The following is an 18,533-nucleotide window of genomic DNA, read 5'->3' as shown; positions in this document are numbered from 1 at the left end:
ACTGGGACAGACATTAGGACAATAAAAAGTAAAAAGATATACCAGTTAGATGTTGTGCAGTTATGTGCAACATGTTATTTAGCGGTATGCATTTGATTCGAAAAGAAAGAACGAGAAGAATTAATATCAGATGACAAAGAATACATCGACGTCCAAATACTGTCCTTCACTCGTTCAATCTATTCAAAATATAGACAGAGAAACAATGGCACTCTGATTCAACGAGGAAATTACACATCAGTCCTAGCATCAATAGGAATCATCTGGATCCTATAGTTTGTATTGGTAGCAGGTTTCCTTTTTTCATTGTTGAAGTGAAACAAAATTATAGGGCCGCTGGAACTGGGGTCGTATTGCTGGTTCAACATTGTAATAATCTGACAATAATCTTAATATGGAACATCATATGACATTTGCTTTTCATGTTTGTTAGAATTAAATCAAACGGGGAAATATTTTTATTGAAAACATTTGTTTTGGTGATAATTTGGATCTATTTATTCATTTTCCTTTCGTCTCACTTGTTTACCAGCATGCATTAGAAGTATCGCTTAATTGTAAAACCAGTTTGTTTTGAATGCACTGAGTATGAGTCTCAATATTAATATTGAGGCCACCTAACAGAACCAACGCATTACTTTCGGGTACAACATCACTTCCATGACATTATCAGAACACTGCCTACTTGTATCTTAATAGTACAGTCACAACGTACACCTAACCCCTACCCCTCGCGGTCACAAGGTACATCTAACCCCCAAACCTCGGGGTCACGTGTATTGGAAATTTGATACAATGCGGTTGAAAGTCGACTTCAGTGGAATTCGGAAAAAACTTGATAACCGTCGCACTTTTGCGAGAAACAAGTCATTATTGTCATTTATTTAATATCATTAGTTCCAAATAAATTTTGAAAAATAAATGAATGTTTTTGTTCGACATATATAATGTATTTTAGCCAGCGCCCAACCCCTTTTATAATTTATTTATTATTTTCCGTTATAGAAAAATGTGTATTTCATTTTTCAAGCTACAATGACATAATCTTCAAAACGAAATGAAACTAAATGGTTGGATTTCGCAGGATCTAAATTAATAACGTTCTTCGCATGTTGTTACGATCATGCAAAACATGTGTAAAAAGAAGACACATTCAGGTCGTACACGTATAACGTTTGTTCACTTAAAAGCTTATTTTTTTCGTAGATAAGAGAAATGACTCCATTTAGAAACCAAATACCCTAGTTAGCATGTTTCCAGCAAATAATTTGTCAAACACACCGGTAACGTTATCAGGGGAGGTCACTACGTTAGCATTTACCTTCGCTCCTGAAGGCAGCCTCAACGACCCCACTGGCGATCATCGTTTTAAGAGTTGACAAAAAAGGTAAGTAAAACCCGATGTAAATGACAAATCAAATTTAAACAGTGTTCAACATAGTTGTGTTTCTACAGTGGCCGCCACTGTGTGTAATTTACCTACTCAGGTGCTGGCTCAGGGCTGATAAAACTTTACATGAAGGTTATGATGAAATGTTGCCACTGATGAAGAACTGTTTTCTGTTTCTTCGTATTTCATTTTGATACAAAGATACCATTTCTTAACCTTTATACATGCTCAAACAAAGCAAAACCTCCAATGGGCGTCGTTTTCTCACAGTATGTATAATTGTTCCAGTCCCATTTTAAGTAAATCCATGTCAAATTATAACCTTGTATATATGTAGTTGAAAAAGAATAGCTTTTAAACTTGTAATGCAACGCTTTACTCGTACAAGTAGCACATGGTGCTAGTTATAAAACATTACTGTACTCTTCCTATAACATCAATTAGTCGTTGATCACTACGTATCTTAAGTGCCAACACTTGAAGACGATCTAAAATCTCTTCACCTTAGACTCAATATAAGGTACATTATAAATTAAAAATGCTTCTTGCTATGAATTGAAATTGTGCTATATAATCAGGAAAACATCAAGTTTTGTATGCACTTAATTTAGATTTGACAAACATGACGTTTCCGAGAATGGCATAGATACGTTCATACCCCACTATAAAATGTATCATTATAAGCCATTTGACAGATCCTCTAAATCAGTTGGTTTTAATCCACATTATAGTATGTGCTGGTATATAAAAGTGCTGCCTAAAACCTCGTATCAAAATAAAGTTGAAATAAAAATTAGCATATTTAGAGCGGCGGTCACACTATGGTGCCACGAGGGGTCAAGCTTGGCGTCGGCCTTATTTCATGGTCACAGCAGGATAGCCCTTATCTTTGAATGAGTTGTTAGTTCATTGTAGGATCTGACCTACATGTAACAAGATTAGTCGACAATACCATTGAATGATTGACAGTTAAGCTTGATTCATAAAAAAACCTGATGACTCCTTGCCAATAAAGTAGATCTGTGTATGGACACAGTAAATCAGATATATTTCGCGAGATATTTTTACACTTAAACATCGCGTTAATTCTAAAGGAGATACAAAATTGGAATCATTGTGAAGTACAATAATTTCCTAGCATGCTCTCACTGTTGGTATGTTAAGAATTTCTTCAATAAAACTTTAAAATCTAGATATTCTGTATAAAATGTTGGTGTTCAAAGTTCGGTTGAGATGTTTGCCAGCGCCTGCTTGAATGCATCGAATGGAGCGTCGCCGAAAAGGTCCTACGTTAGGGTTAGGATATTCAAAAAGTCTGATCTAGCTGGGGAACACAGAATGTAAGATTGGTTAAAGTTGATCGGTAGTGCGACTGGTATGAGTCCACGAGTTTATATTAGGACGGTTTTAAGTTGACTATAAAATATGCTGTTAATGAATGTGTGCAGCGTGCTGACATTTGCTCTACTGAGCCACAAGTATACCCTGCACAGATGAATGACCATGACGGACACGAATAACACGTTGCTTCTCTCTTCTTGGTCCTTCAGTACATATTTTGTGTCTCTGCGTAGAATCCTTTCTACTGCAGCAGTGCTGCGTTTGGTATGAGGATGTTTTGTCCTGCTCTTTTGTTGGGCAGTGACTCATTTTACAAAGATAAAATCGAACAGTTTGCTTTCTTCGTGGTTTTGTGAACGTGAGTATTCCAGGATAAATAGTTCATGATATTTAGTTCCAAATAATTGGCACTAATAATAGTCGGTGACGCAAAGTTTGTTACCGCAGCAATGACTCAACACTACCTACAATTGAACCTCATTAGTCCCTTCTGTTCCCGTTTCTTAAATTGGTTCAGGTCATTCTTGAGTTGTTGTCTTCATCTTGTGGTATTGAAAGCAGTCGTCTGCGAACACCGGCACACCCAGGCATGTCATTGATGTAGATGGGGCACAAAGTTTCAGAGGACGATGACCAAATGATGTCATGGAAAATGAGTGATTATGAATGTTATATAATTCTATGAAAATGTATTCGGCATAGTTACGCATTTTGAATATTTGGATTTATCACACGGAATAAAGTTAACGCCAATATGACCATAGCATTATTAAACTATATATTACAATATTATCGATGAATGTTGAATCACTATCATTAAGATGTAGTTCACAAATACAACTAGGCATGTACTTGCGTCCGCTTAATAACATATCACCCCTGTTACTGATATTGAACTTGTGAACTGCGGTAATACATTCTTGAATACTTGTATTCGCATACTGTACAAACACAGCTATTGTAGTTTCACTAAAGTACGTGTGATTGTTATCATTTTGATCAATGTTGTAATATACTTTGTCACGCTATATCACACGGTTTCATTTTTAATCAATGGGAAACTTTTTAGGTTTAATCTATGACAACACATGTGAATCCTTGTATGTAGTCAGTTTTAGCACTTTCTAGGCAATCACGGTCAAAGGCAAATTTTCTAGACCTAGCATCATTTAGTTTTCAGTTGTTCCTCATCTGCAAAACTATTTTAATAGCTTCTACTATATCCATTTATCATTCCCAAATCACATGAATGTTATAAACATGTTTGGTTTGTTGAAAAATTACTGTTTTAATTAAACTAAATAGTGAATTTGGTTGGCATTGACATACTGCTTCTATTAATATCTGTCAGAAATTCTGATAGGCAGCAATGCAGAAACTCTATTGATAAAAATGTAATATGATGTTGAATCGTCTCTTCGGTATGTTTTATATCTAAATATCTCCTTTTTTTCTTCTACCTAGCATGTAGGCGGAATGGCCTAGATGAATTATATATATCTTAAAAAACGAATCTTAATAGATTGTCCAAACAAACAGTACCGGTGAGTGTCGGTTATACAGATAAAAACTTGAAAATGCACTCTTTCTTTCGTAAATGTAATGTAATCTATCTGTTGGGCAATATAACCGAATTTCTTAAAGGGGTACAATATTACTTGACTCACAGCCTGTTATCAGGAGAATCAACCTATGTCATTGTAGATTCCTGTAATGCATACTCCTGGTATATAAATTTACATAAAATAAACATTATTGTTTGTCTATAACCTAACCAGGGGTCGAAAGTTCCTAGCTTGATCAATCAGTTAAAGGGGACGTGAGCACCTATTCAAACCCTAAAATAAGCAAACACTTTCATATTTCTTGTCTTCAGATTATTGTTTTGAATTTTTATACAAATAACTTAAGCTTTCAATCTTAGTATTTTTGAAAATATACTGGATTAGAAGTTTTGTTTAAAGTTGATGCTAAGCTAACCAGATTTGGTACAGGAGTCTAAATCACTGAGATTTTCAAATATCGGCTTACATGTATACAATTTACGTAAAAGGGTGCCGTATTTGCGACGCGATTCTTAACACATGCGCATGTTTTATGAATCGCTTTTTAATGTATTTAGACACTCTGTTTATTGTTTATGTATTAATTCATGTCTTGTCACATTCATGATATCTTCTTTTATAATACGTTATTGTATGGGTCTCAATCACCAAAATAATTTGGCAAAAGACAAAGTGCATGCAAACTCTCCGTCTGTGTGTTAAACAGTAAATACACATCATGTGCAGACAGCTCCGATATATTCAACATTTAAGATGACTTTAACTCTGTTAAAGAGTTCTACATGTACTGTCGGGGCTATCATAAGGTAGCAATCAAATAGATTCGAGTTCAAATTACTGTCAGAATATATTAATTGACATCACGTATATGTTTACTTTTCAATAACCATGATATTTATAAATATTAGCATGTAAGGATTGAGATTATATAGCAGGCGTGTGTAGATAGTCTTATGATTGATTCAATAAATGCCATATTAGGAAACAGGCAGGTTAGATTGTTCAACTCTGATGTAAGTTTTGGGAAAACAGTAGTATAATATACCGAGTACTTGTTCTTGGTACTTGAACTTTAGATATGAATGGCGATCTCTAGTTATTTACGTGTGTTTAAGAGTATGAATATTGTTCTTGAGATGGGTCCTTGCTCGCCACAAACCTGGCAATCCACCACGTAGCATGCTTTTGTCGCTGTATCATTGCATACTGACAGGAATTCTTTCTTAATGTACGCATTGGTTTCAGATTAATCACCGACCTGGCACACTTAAATCAAACATGTCTAGCTTCACGTCATGTAAGCTATGAGGAGCACAGGCGGTTTAACAGGTGCGTGGGTTAAGGGGGACGTGGCTGAAAAACTGGAAGATCAGAGTGCTGCGTAAAGGGGACATATGATTGAAGAAAGATTGTGGACTTGGGGAATGGAAGAGGGGTAGTATAATGAGCATGAGGATGATTATCTTGAGGAGGACGAAGACGAACTGAACAAGTGAGAGGTACGAGGTTGAGGGAGGGTTACCGAGGGGATAAAGAGTGGGGAAAACGAGAGAATGGCAAGAAAGGCAAATTTGTTAAAGATAAACGGTGACGAGAAAGAGCAGGAACGACACCCCGATGTATACGAGAACGGTGACAGGAACGAGGACATGAAGATGAAACCGAGCGTTTTGAGAGAGGGCAGGAGGTTTGGAAAAGGGAATAAACTATGGGGAGGCATTCCAAGTTTGATGAGTGATTGTACACTTTAACGACAGGATACACTTGTCAAAAATATTGCGCCAAAATTAGAAGAAATTAGAATCCAGGTACAATGTCTTCAGACTTGATAGGGGGACATAACTTACAAACGTTAAGTAACGAGTCCGTTGAGTGTATGATAAGTGCATAAAACTGCAATTAGAGTTGGTTTTTGTAATTTTCAGTAATACGATGTCAGTTATGTTAAACGTTACAAACGATGGTAGCACAGAAGCGTCATTCTCATTTCTATGCCTACACTTATGTTTTATGACTATTAATTCAATGCATGGACAAACGAAATGAAAGGTATTTAATTCATCTCTGACATTCGTGTGTTGTATACGACCAAATAAGATGCAAGGTAATCATTGCAGCTGCAGGAGGGGGCGTATATTACCTGTCCCTGAATGTAAACTTTGTTCACATATACATACCTATCCAGTTTAACATTTTTTACGAGATGGTCAAGGCCAGCATTAATCACCTTGCTACCTTGATGATTACGCTAATGACCCATAGAGGCAACATGTGCGCATTACCAACGATGCATGACTCAGTTTTTACACCTCAATCAGTTATTTTTAATTTCAAAGACACGGGTACCACCTAAGCAATTACCGGTTGAAAAGAAATAGCAGATAGAAGTTAAGGAACAGATATAGTTCACAACAGGTGCAATAGGGGCAACATATCAATTTTGGATTCTTTGATGTTCCCTAGGCAGAACACACAGAAGACACCCTTTGATTATTAAGGGACACCACATTAGTCGCCTCAGGGCATATGCAGTGGGATACAGAAGGTGTATTTTCCTTTCCCAAACCTGCACGGAGAACAACATCGAAATCGAAAGGTTTGCTTCAGAGCAACTGACATGTTTCTTCTAATTGAATGATGCTAGTTTTAAGAATTAGCTGACGTGGACCCTTTGCAGAATCGGCCGTTTTCTAAATTAGAACCTGCTTATTGGAAGATATTCATTCCCAGATTTACTTACTACACTATTTCACTTGCACCAACGCTTTTAGCCATCTAAACTTTGAAAAGAGGATATGTTCCCTTCAAACGGATATTTCATAACGTTGGTCGCCAAAATCGTCGGTTTTTATAAATTTTATTGCGATATAAAATGAACCGCATATATGTTTTATTGAGTTTAATCACAGATTTCAATTCCATTTAATGTATTTTATAGAAACACGTACAGACCAATTTTGGTTAGATGTTATGTAGTATTACAAAATGTCTAACATTAAACATTCACTTCTCTTGTGCTATTTATTTAGAAATATACTTCCTTAATTCATAAATTGAAAAGAAGCACGCCTTTTTAATACATTTGTTATGAAGCTTCGTACTTAAGTAATGTAAGCTTGTCGCCCATACAAAATGTACGCTTTTATTTAACTGTTTTATGTTAAGAAAGCGGTTTGTGATCATTTTTCATTCCCGAATAGATTTAATTGAAAATATTTCATACAAATATTTATATGCTTTTATATACTGCGTATCTTTTATAACTATCCAATGTGCATTTAATTTAAAAAAGATAAACACTTGTCATAGCTGTACGTTTAAATGGTGCATTGACAAATGGGCCTTAATTGGTGTGCACCATACAGGCGCTCGTCCGGGGTCGATATCACATCACATTAAAATAATAGCGTCATCTCGTATATATTTGCTATATATAGTTAGGAAAATTAAAATAAACCCTTTTATATGACGCAAAGTCAATACCGAATAATCGTCATAAGCTAGATTATTATACCTCTACTTATTTTACACTATACAAAAGTAACCACATAAACAAGCTATTTCCCTCTAACTGCATGCCAGGGAAAGAGTTCGTCTGGAGGTGTGCGATAGTTTTGAAACTATTTCCCTCGGAAAATGGTGGAAATTGAGTGACGTCGTGGGCGGGGCCTGACCGAATATTGACCAATCAGCGCAATCGAATTACGTTGGCAATTGCCGGCCAGCGGAGTCGGTACTCTCAGGACCGACCTTCACCTCGCATTGTTGTTGACAGACTACAACAGAAATGGCGACCCCAGGTTTTCTGTGTTGGATGAGAGCAAGTTGTCGGACATATTGAAGGCAAAAAACAGTTGGAACACAAAAAAACAGTACATGCATCCGTTACAATATTGTAAGGTAGTGTTTGTATCGATATAATAAAACAGTTGAAGTATGGTTATTTCGGGATATAGCTACTTGCTATAGCCCTCATACCCATACTTTAACTGTTAACTAAACATCCAATGATTTGAAAAAGGTTAAGGGTTAATTTCAGTCTTAGAACCAACTTGTTAGAACGGTAGGTGTCTTTCGTCTGGGTTTAAAAATGAGTGGTATGACCAGTGGCTTATCTTTAAAAAGTCTAAACTACTCTTTCTTCTGTCATGCAATTATTTTGACCACGGACTTGATCAGTAACGTCCTTAAATAACCTCAGAAGTTAAATGGATGTTAAACAAATAAATTTGTTAGATTATAAACCATTATTTGGTGGGTTTGGGGTGTGAGGTTGGGGTCAACGAGGTTTGTCTATAGGGGGCTGGGGAAGGGGTACGTCAAACGAGCGTTCATCTGAACCCATTAACCGTCTAGTAATACATTCTCTAGAATAGGTCATAACACACAGCACATGACCAGGTCCCTGTGATGCGAACAGTTCGTCAGTAGCCTGTGTCTGTGTCGTCTGGTCTTATCTCAGGAGATCTTAAGTAAATTTTGAAATAACAGAACTAAAAATAACTGCATTTTTCTTTAGGAGAATCTGTTGTCATCCATATTGTGTTGAAATGAATAAGTCATTCAGTGATGAAATTTTAAACTAATAAGAGTAACATAAAATCACATAAATCTAGGATTTGTTTGTTAAATGATATAAAAAGTATATGTGTTTACATGTTTCAGTCAAGTATAATGTTACAGTTTTTTAAACCTACGCGCCATGTTGCATGATAATTCCCTCATTGTAGATATTCCCTGCGTGAGTACATACATATATAATCAAATTTAGGCTGTCTAATAAAAGCTAGGTGCAGACATGAGAACATCCTATTGTATGTATGTTGATAAACATGTTTTGAGGATATCATATTACATACCCTTACCGTGATCATTACAGAACAACATCGACATTACGTCTACGTTTATGGGAAATCACAAGCAAAGATACATTAGTTAACTTTGTATATGTTAAAGTAAATGTGTAATTAGCTTCTGCAGGTCTCATGAAAAATGCATTCAAGCCCACGTATCCATGTCTATTGTATCAAAACAGCAGAAACAAAAAGGCGAGGTATGATATTCCCTGCACGACCTTTAGTAGATGTCCTTGAGCTCTTTAACTTCATTCATTAACTGAAGATTTGACACTAGAAATGATTTCTGAAGTTACGGGAAAGTGTATAAACGAGGAAGAGTTCCAATTTGTTCGCCAATTATTTCTTGCTTGGATTAGCTTGCCAACTTTAGAAAAAGGGTTAAATAAGAAGAAAGAGGATTCGATCCTTTATTTTCTGTAACATTTCTGGGAATATTATCGAAATGTTCCGCTACATATAATTGTCAGTGTAAGAATATAGAGGAAGTACCATAAATCTAACAGGAAAATACCCATTGTTACAATAGAAAAGTGACAAGACTCTTTAACTTAAGGCCTGTATATATACTCTAACAAAATTATGGAACTTCTACCTTTATACCTGTAACTGTAGAAAATGATGGAACTTCTACCTCAAGGGCTGGGTACATTTGAAAAGATGAATTCTTCAACTGCAGGCTAATATTCAGCAAAAAAATGCGTTGGGGCTCTCTACCATTTTACATATATCCCCCAATTTCAATATTTTTTCCTAAATTTGCTGAAGTTCAGGAACGTTCGTGGACCTGGGACCTATAGAATAGTTGTTTTACATTTCAGTATAGGTTCAGTTTGAACTACACTATAATGAATTTGCTTCAATGACACGGAAGCTAAAAGTGTGAATTGTAGCCGAGTTTGTGCCACTAGCCAATACACTAACCTCAAACTCTTACGATGTATACGGTAAGTAGTGCAATTCCAGTCTATCAATAGTGTGTTGTACATGATTTAGCAACACACATGTGGAACAATAAATAATCGCCACCATCCTACTCTGCCCTAACCACGTGAAATGGGTAAACACGGAGGTTGGATGACTTACCAATTCCTGCATGTTGGAGGCATGCACTTCCCGCCTTAGGTCGTTGTGATAGTTTATAAGCATGGCGCGGTCAGTATGGGTCAACTTGACAGTCCGGCCAATGCCCTTCAGTCCTTCACATACTCCCCACAGGGTCACTAAGGCTCCGATCACCGATATAAAATGCATATTATATAAACGTGTACGCATGAATTTCACTACGAAACTGACTGGCCTTAGGAATAACACGTGAGAATCTGTCCCCCGAGGTCGACCTCACAGCGGTACGAAATAATGCTTAATTTCCCGCGCTGGACCAACCACACATCTGGACGCTGAGTAATTAATTCATAACTGACCAACTATTGAAAAATTGATCGTTGTGTATCACAGTGTTAATCCAGGTAACATGGCTTTCGGTGTACAGGTACGCCGAACAGGTAAGTTGTACAGGTGAGGTACACGCAGCTAACAGACAGATATACACAAACTACGGATTGATCCCGACGATAACCTGACTTGGCTAGAAGCTATGAGTAGGAGGGCGGGCCTAAGTTATAAACTCCGCGATAGACCAATGGTGAAATATTCCCTTCATGCACTTGTTCAAGTGTAGGTATATATATATATACTTTAGTTGTGACCCTTTGCTGTTTTGACGTGCACAGGTAGTAGTGACTGGCCGTGCATCTACTACACCGTATAGCGTGTTTGATCGTTACAAAATCACTGCTATGAAAATCTCTATATTCCGACACCTGTTCTTGTCAGTCAATGAAGAGATCCAAGAGATCCTCGCGGACGGTGTGGATTTAGACTTCGTAAATGTGCCTTATACTTTTTTTCATTCTGATTCTGATTCAAAACAACTTATTATCCAAAATTATCAATAATAGTTTCCGACCTGACAAGGTACAACTGAAAAATTACAAGTAAAGTCTTCTTATAAAAGTGATAAGTCTCGGTAACGTGCCTAACACTATGTAGAATTAATCAGTCCGGGTACTGTGTAATCTAAATATATATTCGTATATAGGTTGTAAGTTAACATTTCCTAAACTTAATGTGTTCTATTATACAGTCTGCTTACTATTTATTTCTTGTATAATCTGGACACCCTGTGTAATATGAACACAATAAAAAAATACTCTAGTCCGGATATTTTGTAATTTGATAATATTAGTTTAGGCCTAGTCCAGACTCTGGGGTTAACACTTATTGTATTAGTTTCGCCTTAATGGTGAAGTACACATTCGCTCAGCATTTGCACTGAATTTCGGAAATACTCTCCCTTTGAATTTGCAGATGTATCTCACCGCAAAATAAAAATTTCAAAAAAAGCTAGGTAAATACAGTACGTGATACTTGATATTCAATTTATTTATTGACTTTTGATACACACTATGTGATATGCTAATATTACAACCATTATTTCACTGAGTCTTGTCCCTGTTGTGTTACCGTAGTAAGTCACCCTCGTGATCACATTAAACCAGCATTGTTTACATAATTGTCTCAACCGGTCATTGTAATGTAATCTAACTTGGATGAATATCAATCCTCGTGGTTCCTTAACGATACTGTGTTGTATCCACAACCAGTAAACAGGTGTGGATAGCAACCAGTAAACAGGTGTGGATAGCGATACGATAAAATCTTCTCATAGAGCACTGAACGATCACATATAGAAACACACATACAGAATATTGGACCAAAGACAAAAAAAAATAGATTAAAAAAAACCCAGAACATACATAAAAGATCGGCAAAATTAGTAATTTAACACCGTTTCCCCGAGAAATGGTCAAGACTCAGTTTCACCATATGTAACATATCACCCCAAAATGACCAGTTAAACTATTTTAACTGATTATAAGAAAATGACACAAAAAAATCGGAAACAAGCAAACTGCTGACACTAAATAGTTTGTTAATAACAGTATCTCGTGTTGTTTGGCTTTCAGCATCCAAGTCTCACAGACTCTTCAATGAAGTAGGCACAACCGGAAGTAAAGCCATCTTCTCCGTTCACAAACCTGTGATGAGCAAGCATTCGATTGATGACTACATTGGTTCGCTTATTGTCGTGCAATGGGATTCCCACAGAAGAAATGGTGCTCAAATGCATGTCACATGCCTGACAGCCCGTAACAATGGACATGAGAAAACATGTAGATAATTCCTTCTACCGGGTGGAAAGTTTGATGGCTCGTGTCCACGAACACGAGAACACATTCCTACTGCGAGGCGGAGTGACCGAGAACTGCTACCCGATAACCACTTGTATTTGTAAGATAATCACCGGGAACCGTACCCTCTTGATTTATAACAGTCTATTCGAAGGGCTTCTTAAGGGTATATACTTTGTTTAGGGCGGAGATGTAGGGGTCGAGAAATAATCCTATCTGCCAACCACAAACCAGCGTTTTCATCATACGATATGGAAAAAGAATGGTTTGGTTTGGTTTTGGGGGTTTTACATCTTCGAAACAGCTGAGGCCCTATGGAGACGTTGTTCACAGATGATTGGTTTACTGAAGGGTCACTTTAAAGCGTCATTGCAATGAAGTATTATAAACTGTCGATAGGGCAGCATGACACTCCACATGGTCTCGTTATACTGACATTGGGCTGACCATGATACTCCACCTGGTCTCGTTATAATGGCATTTGGCTGACCATGGTACTCCACATAGTCTCGTTATACTGACATTGGGCTGACCATATTACTCCACCTGGTCTCGTTATACTGACATTTAGCTGTCCTTGATACTCCACCTGGTCTCGTTATAAGGACATTAGGCTGACCATGGTACTCCACTTGGTCTCGTTATAATGACATTTGGCTGACCATGGTACTCCACCTGGTCTCGTTATAATGACATTTGGCTGACCATGGTACTCCAGCTGGTTTCGTTATACGGACATTGGGCTGACCATGACCCTCCACCTGGGCCCAGTTGTTCAAACGATGATTAGCTTAATCACTGTTTAACGACATTTTTGAACCTTTTATAATTTCGTCAATATACAAGGTAAAAACTCGTAATTTTACATTTACATTAACTCTACTAAATACTTGATATCTGAAAAGTTTTAACTCGGTGGATAGTTGTGTTTCAAAGATACACATACATTGAAATTTACGCTAATCACTGATTAAGCTAATCACAATTTGAACAACTGGGCCCAGGTCTCGTTATACTGACATTGGGCTGATCATGACACTCCATCTGGCCTCGTTATAATGAACTTAGGCTGACCATGGCACTTCACTTGGTCTCGTTATACTGACATTGGGCTGATCAGCCCTTACTGACACCCACCTAAAACTGGGCCCGTATTCATGTAACCGTTCTCTTACTCAATCGTGGATTTTTTGCAAAAGCCTAATTGCTTCTTCCGGATGTAAATTAATAAAACAAATCTTATTTTGTCCATGATTTGAAAAAAACTTTTGGAGAGACTTAAGGCTGAATACAGTTTCAATGTTTACATTTGACTTCTTTTATCGTTTGAAACGATTTAAATGAGTTACAAGAAAGTTGGTTTGAGCACAGAGTCCATGTTTAAGCATAACGGTTTTATGAATGCGGGCACAGAATAATAATAATAATAATAATAATAATAATAATAATAATATATAACATTTATATAGCGCCCTATATAATTTGTAAAATCGCTCTAAAGCGCTTTACAACATATGGATAATACATGTAGTAATGGTTATAATTGTGAGAGAGAAAAAAGAAAGAAAAAACAGAACGTCAAGCATTAGAACAGTAAGTACATGTGTACCAATGTTTTGTAGTTTTGCTTGTCTCGGTCTGGGCACAGAACCAACAACCTTCCTCGCTTGGACGCATGTATTCCCCAGTAGCGGACACAACAAGAAAATCCCTAGTTCTGCAAGAGATTCTGACTATACTCGCCCGTCACAGCATGCATTGGGTAACGGCAGGTATATTCTTGTCTAAATCTCCGGTATGCAGGGATATTATGAAAAAGAAAACACTCGTGTGAAATTAGGCCTGCAATTTACAATGGCTACTTCGTAGATGAAACATGAAATCACATATCATGGATGACGAAATATCTTTTTTTGTTAAGTTGTTTGGATAATGACGTTATCATTTAAACATAAAGAAAGTAACTGTGACGGTTCTAGATGCTATCAAGTGTTGGACGCTATTTGTCATTTTTGTATAAAAGTTCATAATAATCTCAACAAAGCAAAATTCAAAATTTCGTTAAAAGGTTCTTTTAATTTTTAAATGACAAAAACAAATCTCCCTTTACATCACAGCATTGTAGCATCGTGTTTCATTTGGTTATCAGGTGACAATGTATAGTTTGTGACTACGTATCTGTATATACATCATAGCGATAAAGAGTGGCATACGCATTTGTGACTTTTTATCGTGATATGGTATCGGATTGTATAGAGTTATCGTCAGATGTGTATGTGCATGTCAATGCAAGCCATCTAATTTAGGAGTCGAGACACCTGTCCAGGAGAAAGATTCGGCTATCTTGGGAACACCCTCTTTTATGATGTCTGTATAAGAGTTAGACTAGAAACTCTTCCTTTTAGATACAAAAGTAAATAAATCTCAAAATTTATTTATAAAATATTTTGTACGGAAATAATTACATCAAGGGTGAGGGGGAATCTTTTTTCTCACATCCAATTTAAACCCATAGAACAAAGTATGCATCAGTATATTATTTAGCCTTCTGTACCGACTAACACATGGAGAGTGTTTTTACAAAGAACGTTTAGTCAGTGCGCATTTACATAATTATCATTAGAATATTCACGTTGATGGTGTGTCAAAGTATAATTCACTTAAATTCCGTTTCCGGGGGATCTATCTCAGTTCCGTTTAGCCAGCTCTTCAACTGAATTTAACCCAATAGTTCAAGCCTACCCAGCTGTATGGATATGTACCTGCATGCTAGGAAGTAATCATTAAGACGATTTGAGTCCTTTTATAAGATTGTCATCGTTCATTCTGTCATACTCCCCAGTTGTCTTCATACATATTCATTAAGGTATACTTGTCATACACACATGCTGCCCTTATTAGTTAAGATAAACGAGGCTTAGTTAAGGAGCAGCTAGGAAACAGTGTATTTCGACACGACTGACGCTGTAAACGATGATGATTTATCAATGCTTGATGCAAGCATGTAAAGGGCGTGATGCTAGCTAATACATATATTATGTCTCGTCAGTGGGATATCTGTAATAGCTACATTGGAAGTGACATAATCGGCAGTGCTGAAGTAGTCTACAATTATATGACAACATTAAACTGAAAATAAAAGGGATATGTAGTTCCGTGGGTTGTGAAATGATCGTTTGTTCCTCCTACCAAAGAAGCGGAATGACCGGTGGCTCCTCCTACCGGAAAATATCGACAGTGGTAATTGGTATATCTGTTTGTAAAAGTAACACTGTAACTTGACTACATAGACTATGAGGAAACATAGGGCCACGCCTTACATAGACTATATCTTCTACAGTATTCTTCACTTCTTTAACAATGTCAGGTCAGTTAAGCCAAGATTCTCATGAACTTTTCTTACTGCAATAATATATTCTCAAGAACGGAAATTATCGTAAAAACCCCCTGCCATAGGTTTTAAGTGTAATCAGGTTATATGAGTGATTAAAAAATAAAAGTAAACATAGTAAATCACATAATATACAACATTTGATTTAGCGCCCTATTACCTAGAATAAACCTCTCTAAAGCGATTTACAGTACATAGATATACAATTTATACAATCAATACAATTAGCATAAACATTATTCAATACAATTTTCAGGATTTCGCAGGAGCTGCCTTATCATGCGCTAACTACTAGTCCTACGCCACCTGGGTAATCTCTCCCTTTGTGTGTATGCATGCGTATGTGCTGGCGATGTATTGTGTTCTTTTTGTAGTGGGACCGTGCTTCCAACGGCATCATTTATAGCGCCACCTGACTTGAATGCTATAGCACAGATACTGCAACATCCACCCCAGTCCATTCTATACTCCACCTGGGTTATTGGAGTTGTGTTGGCAGGAGAAAACCCTTTATCCGAATAGTCCATGCGTACGACGAATTTCTCTTCTGTAGGACTAATCTTTCGTGAATGTCTGATACCTCCATAGTTGTCTCATGTCTTCTGTAATGGTTAACTCGTTTATGGTTTGTCTCGTGTGTTATGCTAGGAGTAAGTTGTTACAAACTAGTTTATTACATGTTTAATCGTAGAAAATAAAAATTCCCTTTTTAATCAATAAATCTACATTGTATTTGATATTTACTAGACGAGGACCATGTACACTGGTTTATATTTTACGTGTCAGCCAGACGATGTATTTACGTCCGTCTACCTGGTTTGTTTGCTCTCTGTTCTATATACAGCGATCCTGTGTCAGCTATGTAAGGCGTCGTATAAATGATTGGAAAGAAATATTCCTTCAATTGGTATCACTGGGTCATTAGGACAGAACGGGACATGACACTATGGTAACTGTGAATATAGTCAGGTTTGACACTTAAATAAGGTACTTCTAAGTAGCATTACCTGGCGAACGCAAGTAGGTTTCTCCCCTACGCTTAATAAAGATTTATGTAAGGGCATATTGGCTTTAAAGAGATACGATAATATATATTGCTGTATTATCACAAAAGCGCAAGTATGCTGTGGTTTTTTTTAAATAAAGACTTTTTCCGTCGGTGCTTCACTATATTCGATAGATTTTATCTCAGTAAGATAAATTGTTTGGCCTTAGTTTTAAAAGCACACTTGCTAAGGAAGTACTTGCGAGTATATTTATATCTTTTATACACACACTCCATACGAACAGTGACAAAGTTCTTCTCATACGTCTGTTTTCCTGAGAGTATTTGGCCATTAGCTGTGTACGATTATTCTTTTTTTGTCAGAGACATCCACACTGACACCCAAAAGCAATGCATCTAGAGACAATATCAAAGTTACCTCGTGTTTAAGTCTCGAGGAAACCATCATACGTGGAGGTATTTCGATATAAACACAGGAAATGACCAGTAACTGTGTTTGCAATTAACCACTGAAGAATTTAGGGAATGTAGCGTTGTAGACACAGTTTCGAGGTACGATTTAGAAAGCATTGTTTGTTGTGCCTTCCTCTCCGATTACATCCACGCATCCTATTTTGTTAAAAAGTATCTTGTTTTATCTACTTACTTTTTGTGTTCACAATACTCAAACTCATTGTCGGTTGCAAAATGGTTACCAACCAACAAATTGTAGTTGATATGCAATAAACCATACCTATGGTTACAATGTCCTTGGGTTAGTTATAGTACGTTTGGATTATTTATAGAACACTAAATGCAATGCAATCAGGATCCTTGAATTATGTTTTTAACGTTCGGATCCTCTCTGAAAACATCAATAGCGCTTCTCAACAGTAAACTACCGAGTGTAACATCGGGTTCTCCAATTCAAAATGTTTCTTGGACCATTAATAACATATTTCATTTTGAAGTTTGTTTTTCTCTTAGCCATAATGATATGAATAGTGTCCTAAGGTGTTTCTTTACCTCCCTTAACCAACGATTAAGTGGTGTTCGATCCTCTCTGGAGCCATTATACAGTATGTAAAAACGTCAACAATATTGTATTTAAATCACCACTTGAAAAGAGAACCACTGATTTTCTGCGTAAGATTAATGCTATAATTTCCTCATTTGGTCAAAAACACTCCAACTTCACCTCACGCTGAGTAAGCACCTCACTCTGAGTAAGCAATATTCAAATGAGAAAAAACGTACTTTCATCGATTATGCAGAATGTTTCTCAGTCGCATTATGGATATCAAACGATCATACAATTTTGATTATGGCGACGCCAACATTCCTTGGAGTAAATCGTAATAAGGGGAGATAACCATCTAAAAGCATTCTTGACCCTTTTCATATTAAACCCTCAGTGGGGTATGTGCCAAAGGTAGCGACTCAAATATCTTATGTTTTAAGCTTTTGTAATCTGAAACCTACCCAGTCACACGCGTATATAATACCAGGTATGTAAGTGAATGTACAGAAGCATATTATAATGCACCTGTGCTAATCCATACACGGTGACCCCGAGTCGAGGTAGCCCTGTAATGGGCGCCAGTGGTCGAGGACAAAATTAATGGAACTGCTCTCATTTCCATAAGCAAAGTAATAGTAATATTTCTAAAATATATTGGCGTTTACAAGACTGACGAAAGTTAGTTGAAAGCATTATGAATGTAATACATACATGAACGGGAGATTCAATA

The 18,533-nt window shown here is 36.8% G+C and overlaps 1 protein-coding gene across 2 annotated transcripts in view; it reads right to left on the bottom strand.

Moving 5' to 3' along the window:
• Positions 1-10,854, bottom strand: part of LOC110443193 — a 33,549-nt gene extending 22,695 nt beyond the window's left edge. Inside the window, exon 1 of one of the 2 annotated variants that reach the window (XM_021487250.1) lies at positions 10,239-10,854. In XM_021487250.1, coding sequence (XP_021342925.1) covers positions 10,239-10,427 — 189 coding nt within the window. In that variant the 5' untranslated portion in view covers positions 10,428-10,854. The remainder of the gene's footprint in view (positions 1-10,238) is intronic. The other variant, XM_021487249.1, reaches the window with a different exon arrangement.
• Positions 10,855-18,533: the final 7,679 nt, after the last annotated feature.

Source organism: Mizuhopecten yessoensis, unplaced genomic scaffold, assembly GCF_002113885.1.
Source record: "Mizuhopecten yessoensis strain PY_sf001 unplaced genomic scaffold, ASM211388v2 scaffold716331, whole genome shotgun sequence".
In the NCBI taxonomy this organism is placed as follows: Eukaryota; Metazoa; Mollusca; class Bivalvia; order Pectinida; family Pectinidae; genus Mizuhopecten; species Mizuhopecten yessoensis.
This window is presented reverse-complemented; position numbering and strand designations above follow the sequence as displayed.